Source organism: Hevea brasiliensis, chromosome 1 (genome assembly GCF_030052815.1).
Source record: "Hevea brasiliensis isolate MT/VB/25A 57/8 chromosome 1, ASM3005281v1, whole genome shotgun sequence".
NCBI lineage: Eukaryota > Viridiplantae > Streptophyta > Magnoliopsida > Malpighiales > Euphorbiaceae > Hevea > Hevea brasiliensis.
This window is the reverse complement of record NC_079493.1, coordinates 36137142-36150644: the sequence shown is the minus strand read 5'-3', so window position 1 is coordinate 36150644 and position 13503 is coordinate 36137142. Positions and strand designations below refer to the sequence as shown.

The 13503-nt window shown below is 31.8% G+C and overlaps 1 protein-coding gene across 3 annotated transcripts in view; it reads left to right on the top strand.

The window, feature by feature from the left end:
* The window catches only part of LOC110671407 (ubiquitin C-terminal hydrolase 13), a 32213-nt gene that overhangs the window by 6988 nt on the left and 11722 nt on the right, over positions 1-13503 (top strand). For all 3 annotated transcript variants that reach the window (XM_058145352.1, XM_058145355.1, XM_058145350.1), the window contains exons 10-16: positions 1174-1283; positions 1773-1847; positions 4716-4794; positions 4910-5056; positions 9980-10060; positions 10165-10284; positions 12849-12971. In XM_058145352.1, coding sequence (XP_058001335.1) covers positions 1174-1283; positions 1773-1847; positions 4716-4794; positions 4910-5056; positions 9980-10060; positions 10165-10284; positions 12849-12971 — 735 coding nt within the window. The remainder of the gene's footprint in view (positions 1-1173; positions 1284-1772; positions 1848-4715; positions 4795-4909; positions 5057-9979; positions 10061-10164; positions 10285-12848; positions 12972-13503) is intronic.

Here is a 13503-nt window from a genome sequence, read left to right as displayed (position 1 = left end):
ACATTTGGGTTGGTTTTTTCAGAAACAGCAACAAATCCAGAGTTTTTCTACTGAATCAGGATAGGAATCAGCAATTATCAGAGCAAAGGAAAAAGAGTTTTAATTATGTTTTTCATAAAGAGTATGTCATACAGAACTAGCACGGCACAAAAAGTTTTGCAGGACTTACATTTGTAGTTGTCTTGTCATGTAGCAAATTTGGAGTTTTTGTTAACGGAATAATAACATTTGATGCTTGTTTTCATTGTGCATGAAACAGGAAAAATAAAACATGACAAACTCTTACCTCAGAGAGGACTAGTATGTTAAATAAAACATAATGAAAGGCCAGCCTTAACATGCAAATATAGCTTGTGTTTCATTTTCTGTAAATCCACTTCTTACAAGTTCAACTGCATAGAAGTATGCTTGAACTTGTAATCCGTCATTGCTTAACAAAGGAAGCTGATAACTAAAGGTTCAGCTACTGGGATTGAGGTCTGCTAATTAGATTTGGAGGAGAATTATCTTCTCCGAAAATTCTCTGTTTTATCTGAAATCTTTAAGGATAAAATATGCCTGTTACTTCTCTGCCCCTCTCTATTGTAATAAGGTGAAGCAACCCCCCCACCCACCAGTGGGACGAAAAATAGAATGAAGATATTAAAAGTTTCAAAGGGTGAGGGTTAAGGATAAAATCTTTTTAAAGGCATTTTTCTTTTGTTTCCTCCACATTTAGGGAAATTGGTTTTTTATATTTCGCTTTCTGATATAGACAACTTATGGGTGTGAAAACTCCAAAGAAATATAAATATATGGAATTTATGATTCTTGCAAGAAAAGTATATTTTTCAAAACCTCTTGGTTCTCAATTCCTTGTGCAACCATATTTAACTTTCATATATTTCTACTTATATCATTATGCATTGAAATATTGTCTCTAATACCTTTGATCCATAAATGATTCGGTGCTGGATTTTATCTTTATGAATCTTAGGAGTGCTTTTATTTGATACATATTGTGTTTGGCATCATGTATCATTGTAACTTTTCTATGAAAAGAGGTTTTTTTTTTTTTTTAATTAATTTTGGGCAGAGGTGAGTTCTATTTATGTTAAGGCAACTTTGTTTGGTAGACTTATTTTTTCCATTATACAGAAGATGAAGATAACTTTGTGTGCTTCTGTTATGTAGATTAATGATCGTTATGAATTCCCTTTGCAACTTGACCTTGATCGAGAGAATGGCAAATATTTATCACCTGACGCTGATAGGAGTGTTCGCAACTTATATACTCTTCACGGGTATAAATAACATCTGTTCCCATTTCAAGTCTATTGCCAACTTTTGGTTATGTGATAACCTAGTTGATCTGGGTGGTCATTCCATTTCACATTCTAAAGTTTCATTTAATGGATAAGAAAGATGCTCTGCTCTTCACTAAGATTGATTCAAATTTAGATGTACTCTCCTCTTTTTTCCTTTCCATTTTGCCTTTATGTGCGTGTGTGTGTTTTTGTTTTTTTTTTGGTGGTAGTGCATCTGTTGTGGAGTTATTGTTTAAATGACCCTTTTCTCTACAACATAGTTTTGCAGTGTGCTATTACAACAAAGTTTCTGTGCCAAACTTTCTTCGCCATCACTCTTAACAAATAGGGAGGATGAAAGAGGGATTTGAACATTATTTCTGTTGAATTCTATAATCATTACGCTGTAGAACTTTTCCATGTAGTTCAAAATCAATCTGATTTTCGTGATAGATTTATTCACTTATGTTTTTATTTCATTTACAGTGTTCTTGTTCACAGTGGTGGGGTTCATGGTGGACATTATTATGCTTTTATCAGGCCAACACTTTCTGATCAATGGTATGTATCATTTTTATCAGATATCTATTTTCCATCCCCTCCTGTGCACATGCATGTTTGTATCTAGAAATGATTTATGTCATTTTGTTGGATTTTCTTCCTAGGGATGGCAATGGATTGGGTATTTGCGAGTACCTGACCCGACTGAACCCTAATAAGATGGATTTGGGTAATATATAATCGAGTTTGGGACATGTTCGGGTTTGAGAAATAATATCCGTGATGAGTTTGAGTTTTGAGTATTGGATATCCGTTATTCGAATCTATTTATATAAACAATTAATTAAATATAAAATATATTTTTTTATAATAATATTGATAAATTTTTATATATTATATTGTAAATAAATATAATTTACAATATCTTATAGAATTGTTAATTTTTTAAATAGAAATTATTGATTAATTTTTTTTTATGTAGATTATCAATTAAAATATATAAAATTAAATGGGTTTGGGTGTTTTTCCGATAAAAATAATCGGGTTTGGGTAGTTGAAGATAAATTTTAAGGGTTTGGGTTGAGTTTTGTTATTGAGAATATTAATGGATTTCAGTTCGGGAAGGTTGTAATGATTGTGGCAGAGAGAGTGTTTTTCTTGTTTAGTAGGAATACATCCATGATGAAAGGGCTGGGGTATTAACTGTGCTATTGTTATTGTGTCATGTCTAGAGTGAGGGATTCATCAGAAAAATAGTATGTGTACCTATTGCCTAGCCTCTTTAAACATGGAAATAAGTTTACCCATATATGTCTATAATAGTAGACACGTGTTAAAAAAATGAAACTCTTTCCCAGTTATTGTCTATGATGCACAGAAAGGTTAGCGTACGGTTACACACATTTTTACATTTCAGAAATTTTTCTGAAATGGGCTCAAAATGTTCTGGTCTCATTTCTGTAATTTTCAGAAATTGTGAAATGCATTTCTATCTCAGAAACACATTTCTTTTCCTTCAAAGTGTTGGCTGCTAACATCCTTGGAAGGTCGAGGAGGATGCTTCAGCCCTGAGAAGGCCCTAACAGTAGAACTGAGAGAGGGAAACAGAAATAAAAAATGAAAAAAGTGAAATTACTAAAAAAGAGAGAGATAAGGGAGAATCAAATATTGGGGAGTTGTCACCACAGCACCCTTGTAAGGTCAGAGGTTTCTAGCAGCTAAGAATGGTAGCTGGTGGTGGTTTGGGTTTGAGGGGAAGAAAACAGAATCAAGAGAGAAGAAGAAAAGTATTGCTGCTGTGAAAGGAAAAGGAAGGAGATTATTTTTGTTTTTTTAGAGTTAATACTTCAGGCAAAGTTGAACTTACACCAAAGCTACATAATTTTCAAAACTACAACATTCTGGCTTCACATTATAAACTTGAGAAAATAAACTACCTTTTCAGGTTTAAGGATTGAGATTCCTTACATTAAAGTCAAGTGTAATTTCCTTAAAACTATATTAAAATTTTTATATGAAAATTTAAATCTATAAATATGCCCCTGTATTTTTTTATATTTACATGTTCCCCCCCAACATTTTAGTTTTCTACATTTTTGGAAAATGCCATTTCCTAGTGTCTGTTTTCTACTTTGTCCATTTCTGCATTTCCTTTTCTGTGCTGCATGGGTTACTGTCCCATTGAACTGGTATCCTTTGGTCCTGGGAGGGGAAGCTTGCGACGGTTCTTCCCTCATGTATTTTTTTGCATTGCGTAGTTTCTTTGAGGGCCTGAACTTGCAACTTTTCAAGACATGTACTGTTACACTGACATTCGCATAATGAATTGACAACTTACATTATTATCTGTTTGCTGCCTGGCATCTGCATGACATCACTCTGTGAAATTAATGCTGGGGTAGTATTAAGTTGTAGTTTATTAAATTAGTGCAGTTATATTGTTGTGGAATAAATTTGCTCATTTAGGTTCTTCAACTTGCATATTTGTACTTTCTGTTGGAGTGTTAATATATTCTATTTCTATCTATACAAGTTTCTGCAATGGCTTCTCTATGGAGGAGTAATATGATATTCTGGGCTTAAATGTTATCTGTAGCATCTATCAAAATGACTTGAAAATGTCTCTTTTCTTGCTTGGGCACCGCCCTTAGATATATTAATTAATTTGGTACTAACTGGCAATTGTTTCTCTATTTAAAGGATTCGTCAGTGCATCATATTGTAGAAGCTCTACCTATTTATGATCTTAACAAAGTCATTTGTTGTGTCCCATAACTATAGGAACACGAGTCATACTGTACATTAGTGATAGGTTCTGACATTTCTCAAATAAAATATTTATTTAAACCTTGAAATAAATGAAGTATCACTAGGTTAAATATCTTAATAAGTCTTCATAGATGTTGAAAGCTGGACCATCAATTTGGCTTTATTCAAGTATTAGATGCTTTAATGTTGCTAGATGATTGAATTTTAAGGATTGTAATTGGAAAGCAGTGTTTTAAAAACTGGACTGGACTGGTTAAACCATGAACTGGTTCAGCCCATTTAGATTTAACTTATTATTATTATTATTATTGTTATTATTTTAATTTTCCAGCTTAAAAACCACTAAAAAATTTAATTTTAAAAATTTTAGAATTATTTTAACTGGGTCAAACCAGTTGAACTAGTCAGTAGAACGGTTCAGTGACTATTTGATTTTAGAAATGAGGGCTTAAGTAACTCTTCATACCTAAGTGTAAATTCAGTTACATGGTTTATATTTTTGCTAACAAAAGATAAAGAGCTTGTGGACCACTCTGGTGAACTGTTAAACGTGCACCCTTAGGCAACAGGTTTAGAGTCTACACAGGTGTATGTGTTCAGCCATCATTTCCAGTCTTTTGATGATTGCATCATATTTCCTTACAATTTGGTGGCTTCCAGGTACAAATTTGATGATGAAAGAGTAACAAAAGAAGATATGAAGAGGGCATTAGAAGAGCAGTATGGTGGAGAAGAAGAAGTAATGTTTTCATATGTTGCTGCTTTTAATTTTTTATAAGTTGACTATTTACCTTTCATTTATAATTTTATTCTAGCTTGATTTGATTTATTTTTGTCTGCCTATGATTTGACAGTTACCACCAACAAATCCTGGATTCAACAACACTCCCTTTAAATTTACCAAATATTCAAATGCGTACATGCTGGTGTATATACGGGAAAGTGACAAGGACAAGATAATATGTAATGTAGACGAGAAGGATATTGCGGAACATCTTAGGGTAAGACATTTATTTCAGCTTGTCTATTCAGATTTCAGAACTCAGAGCTAGCTAAGCCAAAGTCAGATAGTAGGAATGTAGGATGCTTGAGCTTGATGGGGAAAAGTGATGAAGATCTGATCTAGGATTGAGCTTAGCTCATTTGTATTGCAATGCAAATGATCACAGAAGAACCTTAATAGAACTGATGTCTTTTAGGCTGTTTGCTATTAGCAAAGTTTCTTGAATGATTAATTTTCTCTTTGAGCTTGGCATGAAGAAGTGATTTGATTTTAAGTGAAAATAGTTTTTCGATATTTTAATAATGATGATTTTGAATGAAACTTAGGGAAGCTGATTTAATGCCAAATCAAATATTTGTCTTAGATATGCAGTAAATTACATATATTTGATTCTACTTTTTCAATTGCTTTATTGTTGAAAACATGTCCTGAGTGTTGAGGCAGTGGGTGTAAAATGGGCTTTTAGGCGTGATGAATCACCGTCTTTAAGGTATTAATTGCCTCATTAGAATTGCAAGGTTATGAAAATATACTTCCAGGATATAACAAAGCCTAAAATTTGTAGACAACAACTTCTGAAGATTTTCCTTAAGGACTTTTGTACGAACAAAATTTAGAGAGACTAGCAAAGAAGAAGAAGAAATAGAAGTAGTAAATGATTTGAACAATTTATCCATATTTATAGAGAATGAAAAGTCATGGCATCTTTCTAGATGGACACATCTGTCTGTTTCTAATAGACACGACTGTTTGTTTTAAATTGGCACCTTTTCTAATAGATGTAATTGTTTGCGTGTGATAGACATGTCTGTTTATTAACAGACATATCTGTTAGTAATTTAATTATAAAAATAAAATAAAATAATTATTTTATTTCACACAAATATGTGCCAAGTGTCATAATAGAATTATATATATTTATTTAAATATTTAAATATATATAATTCTATATATTTCACTTTTTTTTTTCACTTATTTCCTTTATTTTATTTTAACAATGTGAGAATTCTCTCTCTCTACTATTTAACATACAAGCTATTTACAACAATCCCCCATTTAGCTTGTAATGTTAGATCCATTGTTTTATACATAATAAAAAAAAATCTTTCGATTTAAACTTTTTCTTAGTGTGAGTATTTCAAAGTTCTAAAGAAATCACGATAGTCTTAACTTAAACCTAGATTCCTATTAAATAGAACTAAAAATACTACACACATGAACTAATTAGTTGGAATCAAAAGGTCATCAAAATTTCAGTACTAATATGCCCTTTTGCTACCTCTTATTTTCATGAACATTTACAAAAAGTATTCTATCTTTTTGTTAACACAACACTACTTTCTATGTTCATACAGGTGAAGTTTCATTTGCAACAATATTAAACTTCATTAAGAGTATAAATACTCATCCTTATTCCATTAACTTATTACATTAAGTACTCAAATATAATGTTTACTAAATACTTGTTACTATTTAAACTTTATTTAGTAATAATACTATAAAGTAGGGCTCCCATCACTAGTAAATTTAATGGAATATTCTTAATCCTATTCCAGCACATGTACTTATGATCATAACTCTCAAGAGTCCTTTTGTTAAATGATCTGCTAGATTATTAAAGGATTTAACATAAACAATGGTAAAATCACCATCATAGACTAATTATCTTATATATTCATGGCTATCACAATGGCATCGGTTGTGGTCAAAACTTAATATCCGGTAACAAGCTTCTCATCTATTCTACTTCTTTACCTGTAGCTGCCAAAACTATAAACTCGATTTCATCATAGAATGAGTTATATAAGTTTGTTTTTTTGATACTCAAGAAATAGCACCTCCACCTAAGGTGAATACTCAATTAAAAGTTGACTTGTTATTATTAGCACTAGTTATCTAACTAGCATCTATATTACCTTCTAGCACAATTAGAAATTTAGCACTAAACAATTCGTAGCTTATAGGTCTTTTTAATATCCAAAAACCCTTGAAATTGCTTCCAAATGTTCCATACAAGGATTACTAGTATATCTTGACAAATTTTACACCGAAAAAGCAATATCAAGTCTACTGCAATGTATAGCATACATTAAGCTACTAATAGCATTAACATACTTAATTTAAGCAATTGCTCTGCCAGTTTTTTCAATTAATTTTGCAAAAAGCATCATGTGGGGTATTTAGTTCTTTAACTTTTAAATGATTAAATTTATTTAATAATTTCTTAATATAATGGGATTGATAAAGAGCAAAAGCCCTACTATGTTTTTTTATCTTTGATACCAAATATTGTATCTACCTCCTTTAAACCTTTCATATTAAATTTTGATGGTAGATACTTTTTTGTATCATTCATACCTTCCATATTTGTTCCAATTATAAGCATATCATCAACATAAATATAAATTATTACACCAAAAAATCTGTAAATTTGGAATAAATACACTATCAGCACTATTATGTTAAAAGCCATATTCCAAAATTGTAGAATCAAACTTCTCTTGCCATTGCTTAAATGCTTGCTCTAAACCATACAAAGATTTAATTAATTTACAAACTTTTCTTTCATTCCCTGGTAGAACAAAACCTTTAGATTGCTCCATATATATTTTCTCATCTAAGTCACCATTTTGAAAGACTTGTCTTAAAATTCATGTGATGTACATATAAACTACATATTGATGCCAAAGATAAAATTACTCTAATAGATGTTATTCTAGCTATTGGTGCATATGTATCAAAGTAGTCCATTCCTCCTTTTTTTTTTTTTTTTTTTTTTTCAACTTCAGATTTATAAATCTGAAGCATTTCGAATGCTTTGTCTTTATTTTTTTTTATAAAATAAGCATAAGTATATTTGGAGAAAATATCTATGAAAGATAAAATACCTATTTTCTCCTCTAGTCAACATTTTATTTAATTCACAAACATTAGAATGTACAAGTTCTAATAACTCAGAAGTTATAAATAGAAACATTTATATTATTATTAATACTGAGTTTAAACATACCGTCATATGAGTAACCCTTTCCTACAAATAGTCAATTTTGGACACAATTATTTTGCGAGACTCCAAAACAGTTTTAAAATCTTTTTTTACACAACGGACTAGCAAACACAAGTTTTTTTATTTTTATATTTATTTTGTTTTAATTTCTGGCAGATGCAATACATTTACTGACAATAGTTTCTTTCCAGAAGTGAAGTTTAATTCAACTCTTAATTTTTCCATCACTTTAGCAATAGCAAAATCATGATTGCTCATTAGAGCTATCTGCCCATCAACAACTTTATAATTTTTAAGTTGAGTCTTGTCATTGCAGACATGGATAGCAGCTCCAGAATCATACCACCAGTCATTAGACTTAGTTGTTGCAGTCATATTGAGTTCTGTAACAATTTCAATACACAAATTTGATAACCTTGCAATCAACTCAGTATTTTGTTCAACCTTATTTGTTTTATTGGAATTTTAAGCACTATTATTCGTTTCTTCTTTGTTCCGTTTCTTTTGAAACATGCATTCATGTTTGTGATGCCCTTTCTTGCCACAATTGTAAGAAGTTTTTCCTTTTATGACTTCCTATTGTTGCCAAAACTAGCATTGCTACCTGCTGCTTCAGAAAACTCTCTTATTTTCAGAATTTTTCTTTTGAAAATTCTGACTTCCTTGTACAAAATTAACTTTTGTGATAGATTCAGATATAAATTTCTTATCACGATTTCTTGTTTCTTCTTTAGTGCCCAAAGTGTTTTTGAATCTGTTCAAGAGAAAAATCTTCTATGGTATGCAATAATTTCTTCCTATAATCATTCCAATTAGGAAGAAGTTTTGCTATTATTCCCCCTACTTGTAACAATTCAGGAACTACCACTTTCAAATCCTTAAGCTTTAAAACAAGGATATGTAACTCATGGACTTGATCCATAACAGGCACATTATCAACCACTCAAAATATTTCATGATAAAAAATTTATTCACACCTTGTTTTTTTTTTTGTGTTGTTTTTGAACTCTAGTGAATTTAAGATTTCCTTTGGAAATTTGACAGAGGTAAATAGATCATACAGCCTATTTGACAAGTTGTTGAGAATATGACATCTGCATAGCAATTCATCTTCTTCACCCTTTTTTCGATCTGCTTTTTCTCGTTTAGAATCTTCTGGTATTGGTGACGAAATGTTAGGCGGACTTGGATTAAGTATATAAGAAATCTTCAATGCAGTAAGTAAGAATAGCATCTTATCTTTCCAGCGGACATAACTTGTTCCATTAGAACGATCCAGTTTAATGAACTTTTAATTCATTACAAAAACAACCTTGGATTCCATTGCTATTAATACCTTAAAATTGTTAAGATAGTGGGTGTAGAATAAACTTTAAGGCATGATAAATCACTATCTTTAAGTTATTAATTGTCTTCACTGGATTGCTGTAAGGTTATGGCAATGTACCTCCAGGATACAACAAAACCTGAAATCTATATATAGCAACTTCTAAAGTTTTTCCTTAAGTACTTTTTGTACGAACAAAATTTAGAGAGACTAGAAGAGAATAAGAAGAAATAGAAGTAGTATATGACTCGAACATCTCATTCATATATTTCCAACAAACATGATTGTTTATTTTAAATTGGCATCTCTTCTAACGGATGTGACTGTTTATGGGTAATTGACATGTCTGTTAGTAATTTAATTGTAAAAATAAAATAATTATTTTATTTCACACATATATATGTCAAGTGTCATCATAGAATAATATATATATATATATATATATATATATATATATATATATATATATTTCATTTTCTTTTCACGTATTCCCTTTCTTGGATTTTAACAATGTCAGAATTATTTCTCTCTCTGTTATTTAATATATAAGCTATTTATGACACTGAGAACTTAGTGACTTTTTCCAGGAGAGACTGAAGAAAGAACAGGAAGAGAAAGAGCACAAGAAGAAAGAAAAGGCTGAGGCTCACCTTTACACTATAATAAAGGTTATCACCTAAAACAATGGATCCAGTAGTGAGCAATTGTTTTACATGTTTGGTTCGGATACTTTATGAGCAAACATTGTATTTCCATTGTACTTTGCTTCTAGGTTGCGCGAGATGAAGATCTTGCGAAGCAGATTGGAAAAAATATATATTTTGATCTTGTGGATCATGAAAAAGTCAGGATTTTTCGTGTTCAAAAGCAGACGCCTTTCCATCTGTTTAAGGTATAGATGTAATCTTGGAACTTCCAGCACCTGTTTCTCAATTGTGTTTTGTGGGAATACTATTCTCAATCATGTTTGTTTGAATTAAATAATGGGTTCTTAGCATGTACAAAGTTGTTGTTTCTTTTTTTTTTTTTTCTTTTTCCTTTGGGGGATATTGCACAAGATACATCATAGTCATGTTAATTGCAGCTAGAACTGGCTTAAATCAAAGTACATTTGCAAGAAAAGTAAGGGATTTGAATGTGGGACCTCTTGGTTCCAGGGCCTCAACCTTGGCTAGTTTTACCACTAGAGTAAAGCATCATTAGCTCTTAGAATGCCCCAAATTATCAGTAGAACCGGTTGATATCTTAATTCCTACCAGGGTTACATGTGGATTCTTGGGGTTTCTAATTAGAATATTATTATGTGGGACTGCAGCTGGTTATGATTCAAGTTAGCGTTTATGGGTTCTCTAGGTTTATTTCATTGTAGATTGATTGGTCTGGTTTCACGTTTACTTGGCTTTCTGGCAACTAACGTGCTTTATAAGTTTGTTTTCAGAGCATTATGAAGTTAGTTTATGTGTCTTGATATCTGAAAACCTAGAAAGAACTATGCTTCTTAGGAGCTCTGCTGGTATGGTGCTATTGATTCTCTCTATTAAATTAATTTTGTATTGTTCTTGTATGGTAAATAAATGGAGAATCAAGTAGGCTATTTCAAAAATTGTGATTCAACTTTAGGAACATAAAATATTGTTCCCATTTCAGGTGAAAGCTAAAGTATCAGCTTAATACTCATTTTGTTCTTCTTGAACTACATTGAGCACCTTGGCCATAATAGCATTGAGATTAATTGGTTGAGAATGCCATAAACATTGTTGCAACCTACTGCATTTGGAAGTATAAAATAAAGCACCAAAGGAAAGAAATAGTGATAATAATAATAATCACAATGATGGTGATGGTGTGCTGCTGGAGGCAGCAGAAGTGTATTACAAAATCTAGTACTTCTTACTTTTCTATGACAGAGCTGAGAACCAAAAGAATAAACTGTCAAAATTCTTAGAGGAAAAAAGAAAATGATAAATTACCAAAAAAAAAAAAGAAGGAAGAGCATCTAGCTCCTATAATCTGATGCATCCAGGAATTCTGTGGAAGATGAAAACCAGGATAGACTTCTTCAAACTCTCAGATTCTATCTGCTACATAGAACATTTATCTGATGATATGACATTGAAAACCAAGGGAAAAGCGTCCTGACGTAGATTAAGCTTGCAGGAGTGAACAGTGAAGCTAGATTTTGGGCTTATTAGAAAGCTAAAATGGGACGAAGACAAGATGAAAAATCAGAATTTGCAACTAAGAGTAGCTAGGTGGCAGAGTAGCAAAAAAAGAGCATATTATGAGGCCTGTTTCATAGCTGTTAGGCACCATGACATGAACAGTACATGAGTAGTAAAATAAAAAGGTTATGCTTCAGACCAAATGTATTATGCATCACACCCAAGGTTCCATCGCGTCATACCTAGGGTTGAATTGCATTACACAATACATAGAAGCATAATTTCTAGAATTTTATTGACAAGAAAAAATGAATAATAAGCATTACAAGCATTGATATTTGTAAAACCAAAACCTGGAGGACAGATTTGAACTCCAAAATTAGCCTTTACATTCTTAATGATTTGGACTCCCAATCTTCCATGGAAAAATAAAAAAAATAATATTATCCTAAACCAATAAGGATTCAAATTGAAACACTAAAATGAAAAAAATAATAATAAATAAAGACTCCTAAAGACATCTGGCCAACCTATTCTAAAAACACTGGAAATTACAAAAAAACGTGAGACGAAATATTGAACCGGTTGCTTTTATTTAAATAAATATATAAATAAGACTCTAGAAGGACTGGTAAGTATAATATAATATCTCAGACTAACTCAAAATTAGATCTGAACCATAATTCCAATTTTCTTGTGTACTTAAATCTTATTTTTCATAGAACTTCTTATTGTCTGCGTTAGCTCCTCAAACTCCTGGAGAAATAGAAAAGAAAATGATAAATTGAAAGAAAAAGGAAAATATCTACCTCCTAGAATCTGACAAATTGAAGAATTCTGTGAGGAAGCTAGAAACCAGGAGGGTAAGCCTCTGAAACTCCCAGATTCTATCTGTAGTGTTGACTGCTTTGCCTTTTTGAAGCCTTTGGGGCGCTACACTATTACTAACTAGGGTTTTATATGGATTTTGCCCCATTTCATGGTTTTTTTCTTTTTGTCCCTGCTTCGAAGGTTGGAACAGTAGCTCCATTGAGGTTGAAAAGTGATTTTAGATTGTGTTGCTATCTATTCCTAATGCCAGCATATCGCCACTTTATCCGAAACTATTGCATGCAAATGTGGATATCTTTTCCCCCTTTTTTTTTCTGGTTGTGTTGCTGGGTGTATGCATTGTATTGGCAGGGCATATTTTGGCTTTCAGTAATTTTTGTCATACGCTTACGCTTAGTTTGGCTTAGTTTGTGTTGCAATTTCTTCATGGTTTTATTATTAATCACAATACTTATTTGTACAGGAAGAAGTTGCTAAAGAGTTTGGCATACCAGTACAATTTCAACGCTTTTGGCTGTGGGCTAAACGTCAAAACCATACATATCGTCCTAATCGGCCATTGGCACCACTAGAGGAAAACCAATCTGTAAATGTTTTCTAATTTTCTGTTTTTTTTTTCCTCTGGGTGTTAAAATTTTCATCTTTGCAGAATTTCTGGCATTGGCTTCCACATATGATCTGGATTTGTATTTAACTGCCTCTCTCTCTCTCTCTCTCTCTCTCTCTCTCTCACACACACACACACACACACACACACACACACACACACACACTTGCACGGAAAACACATTACATCACATGCATAGTTGCTAACCAAATATATATTTTCAGCGATGGTGACATGCTAGTATTTGGAAATTTTCTGATGGATTTGCTTGATATTTCTAATCAGTTTGGTGCATCATATTTACTTGTACTTTTTCTCTCTTTAGCTTGATACGCTATACTTTGTGAAGATTGTGCATTTTAGTCCATGGAGTTTTCTAATTTGTTGCCCATGTTGAGAATCTAATTTTCTCAAAAATCACAGTTATGACACCAAAAAAAGAGGTGCATTTTGTGGAAAACATGTAAAGAAGTGCTTTTAAGTATGGTGATCACATCTCTTAAAAAAAAAG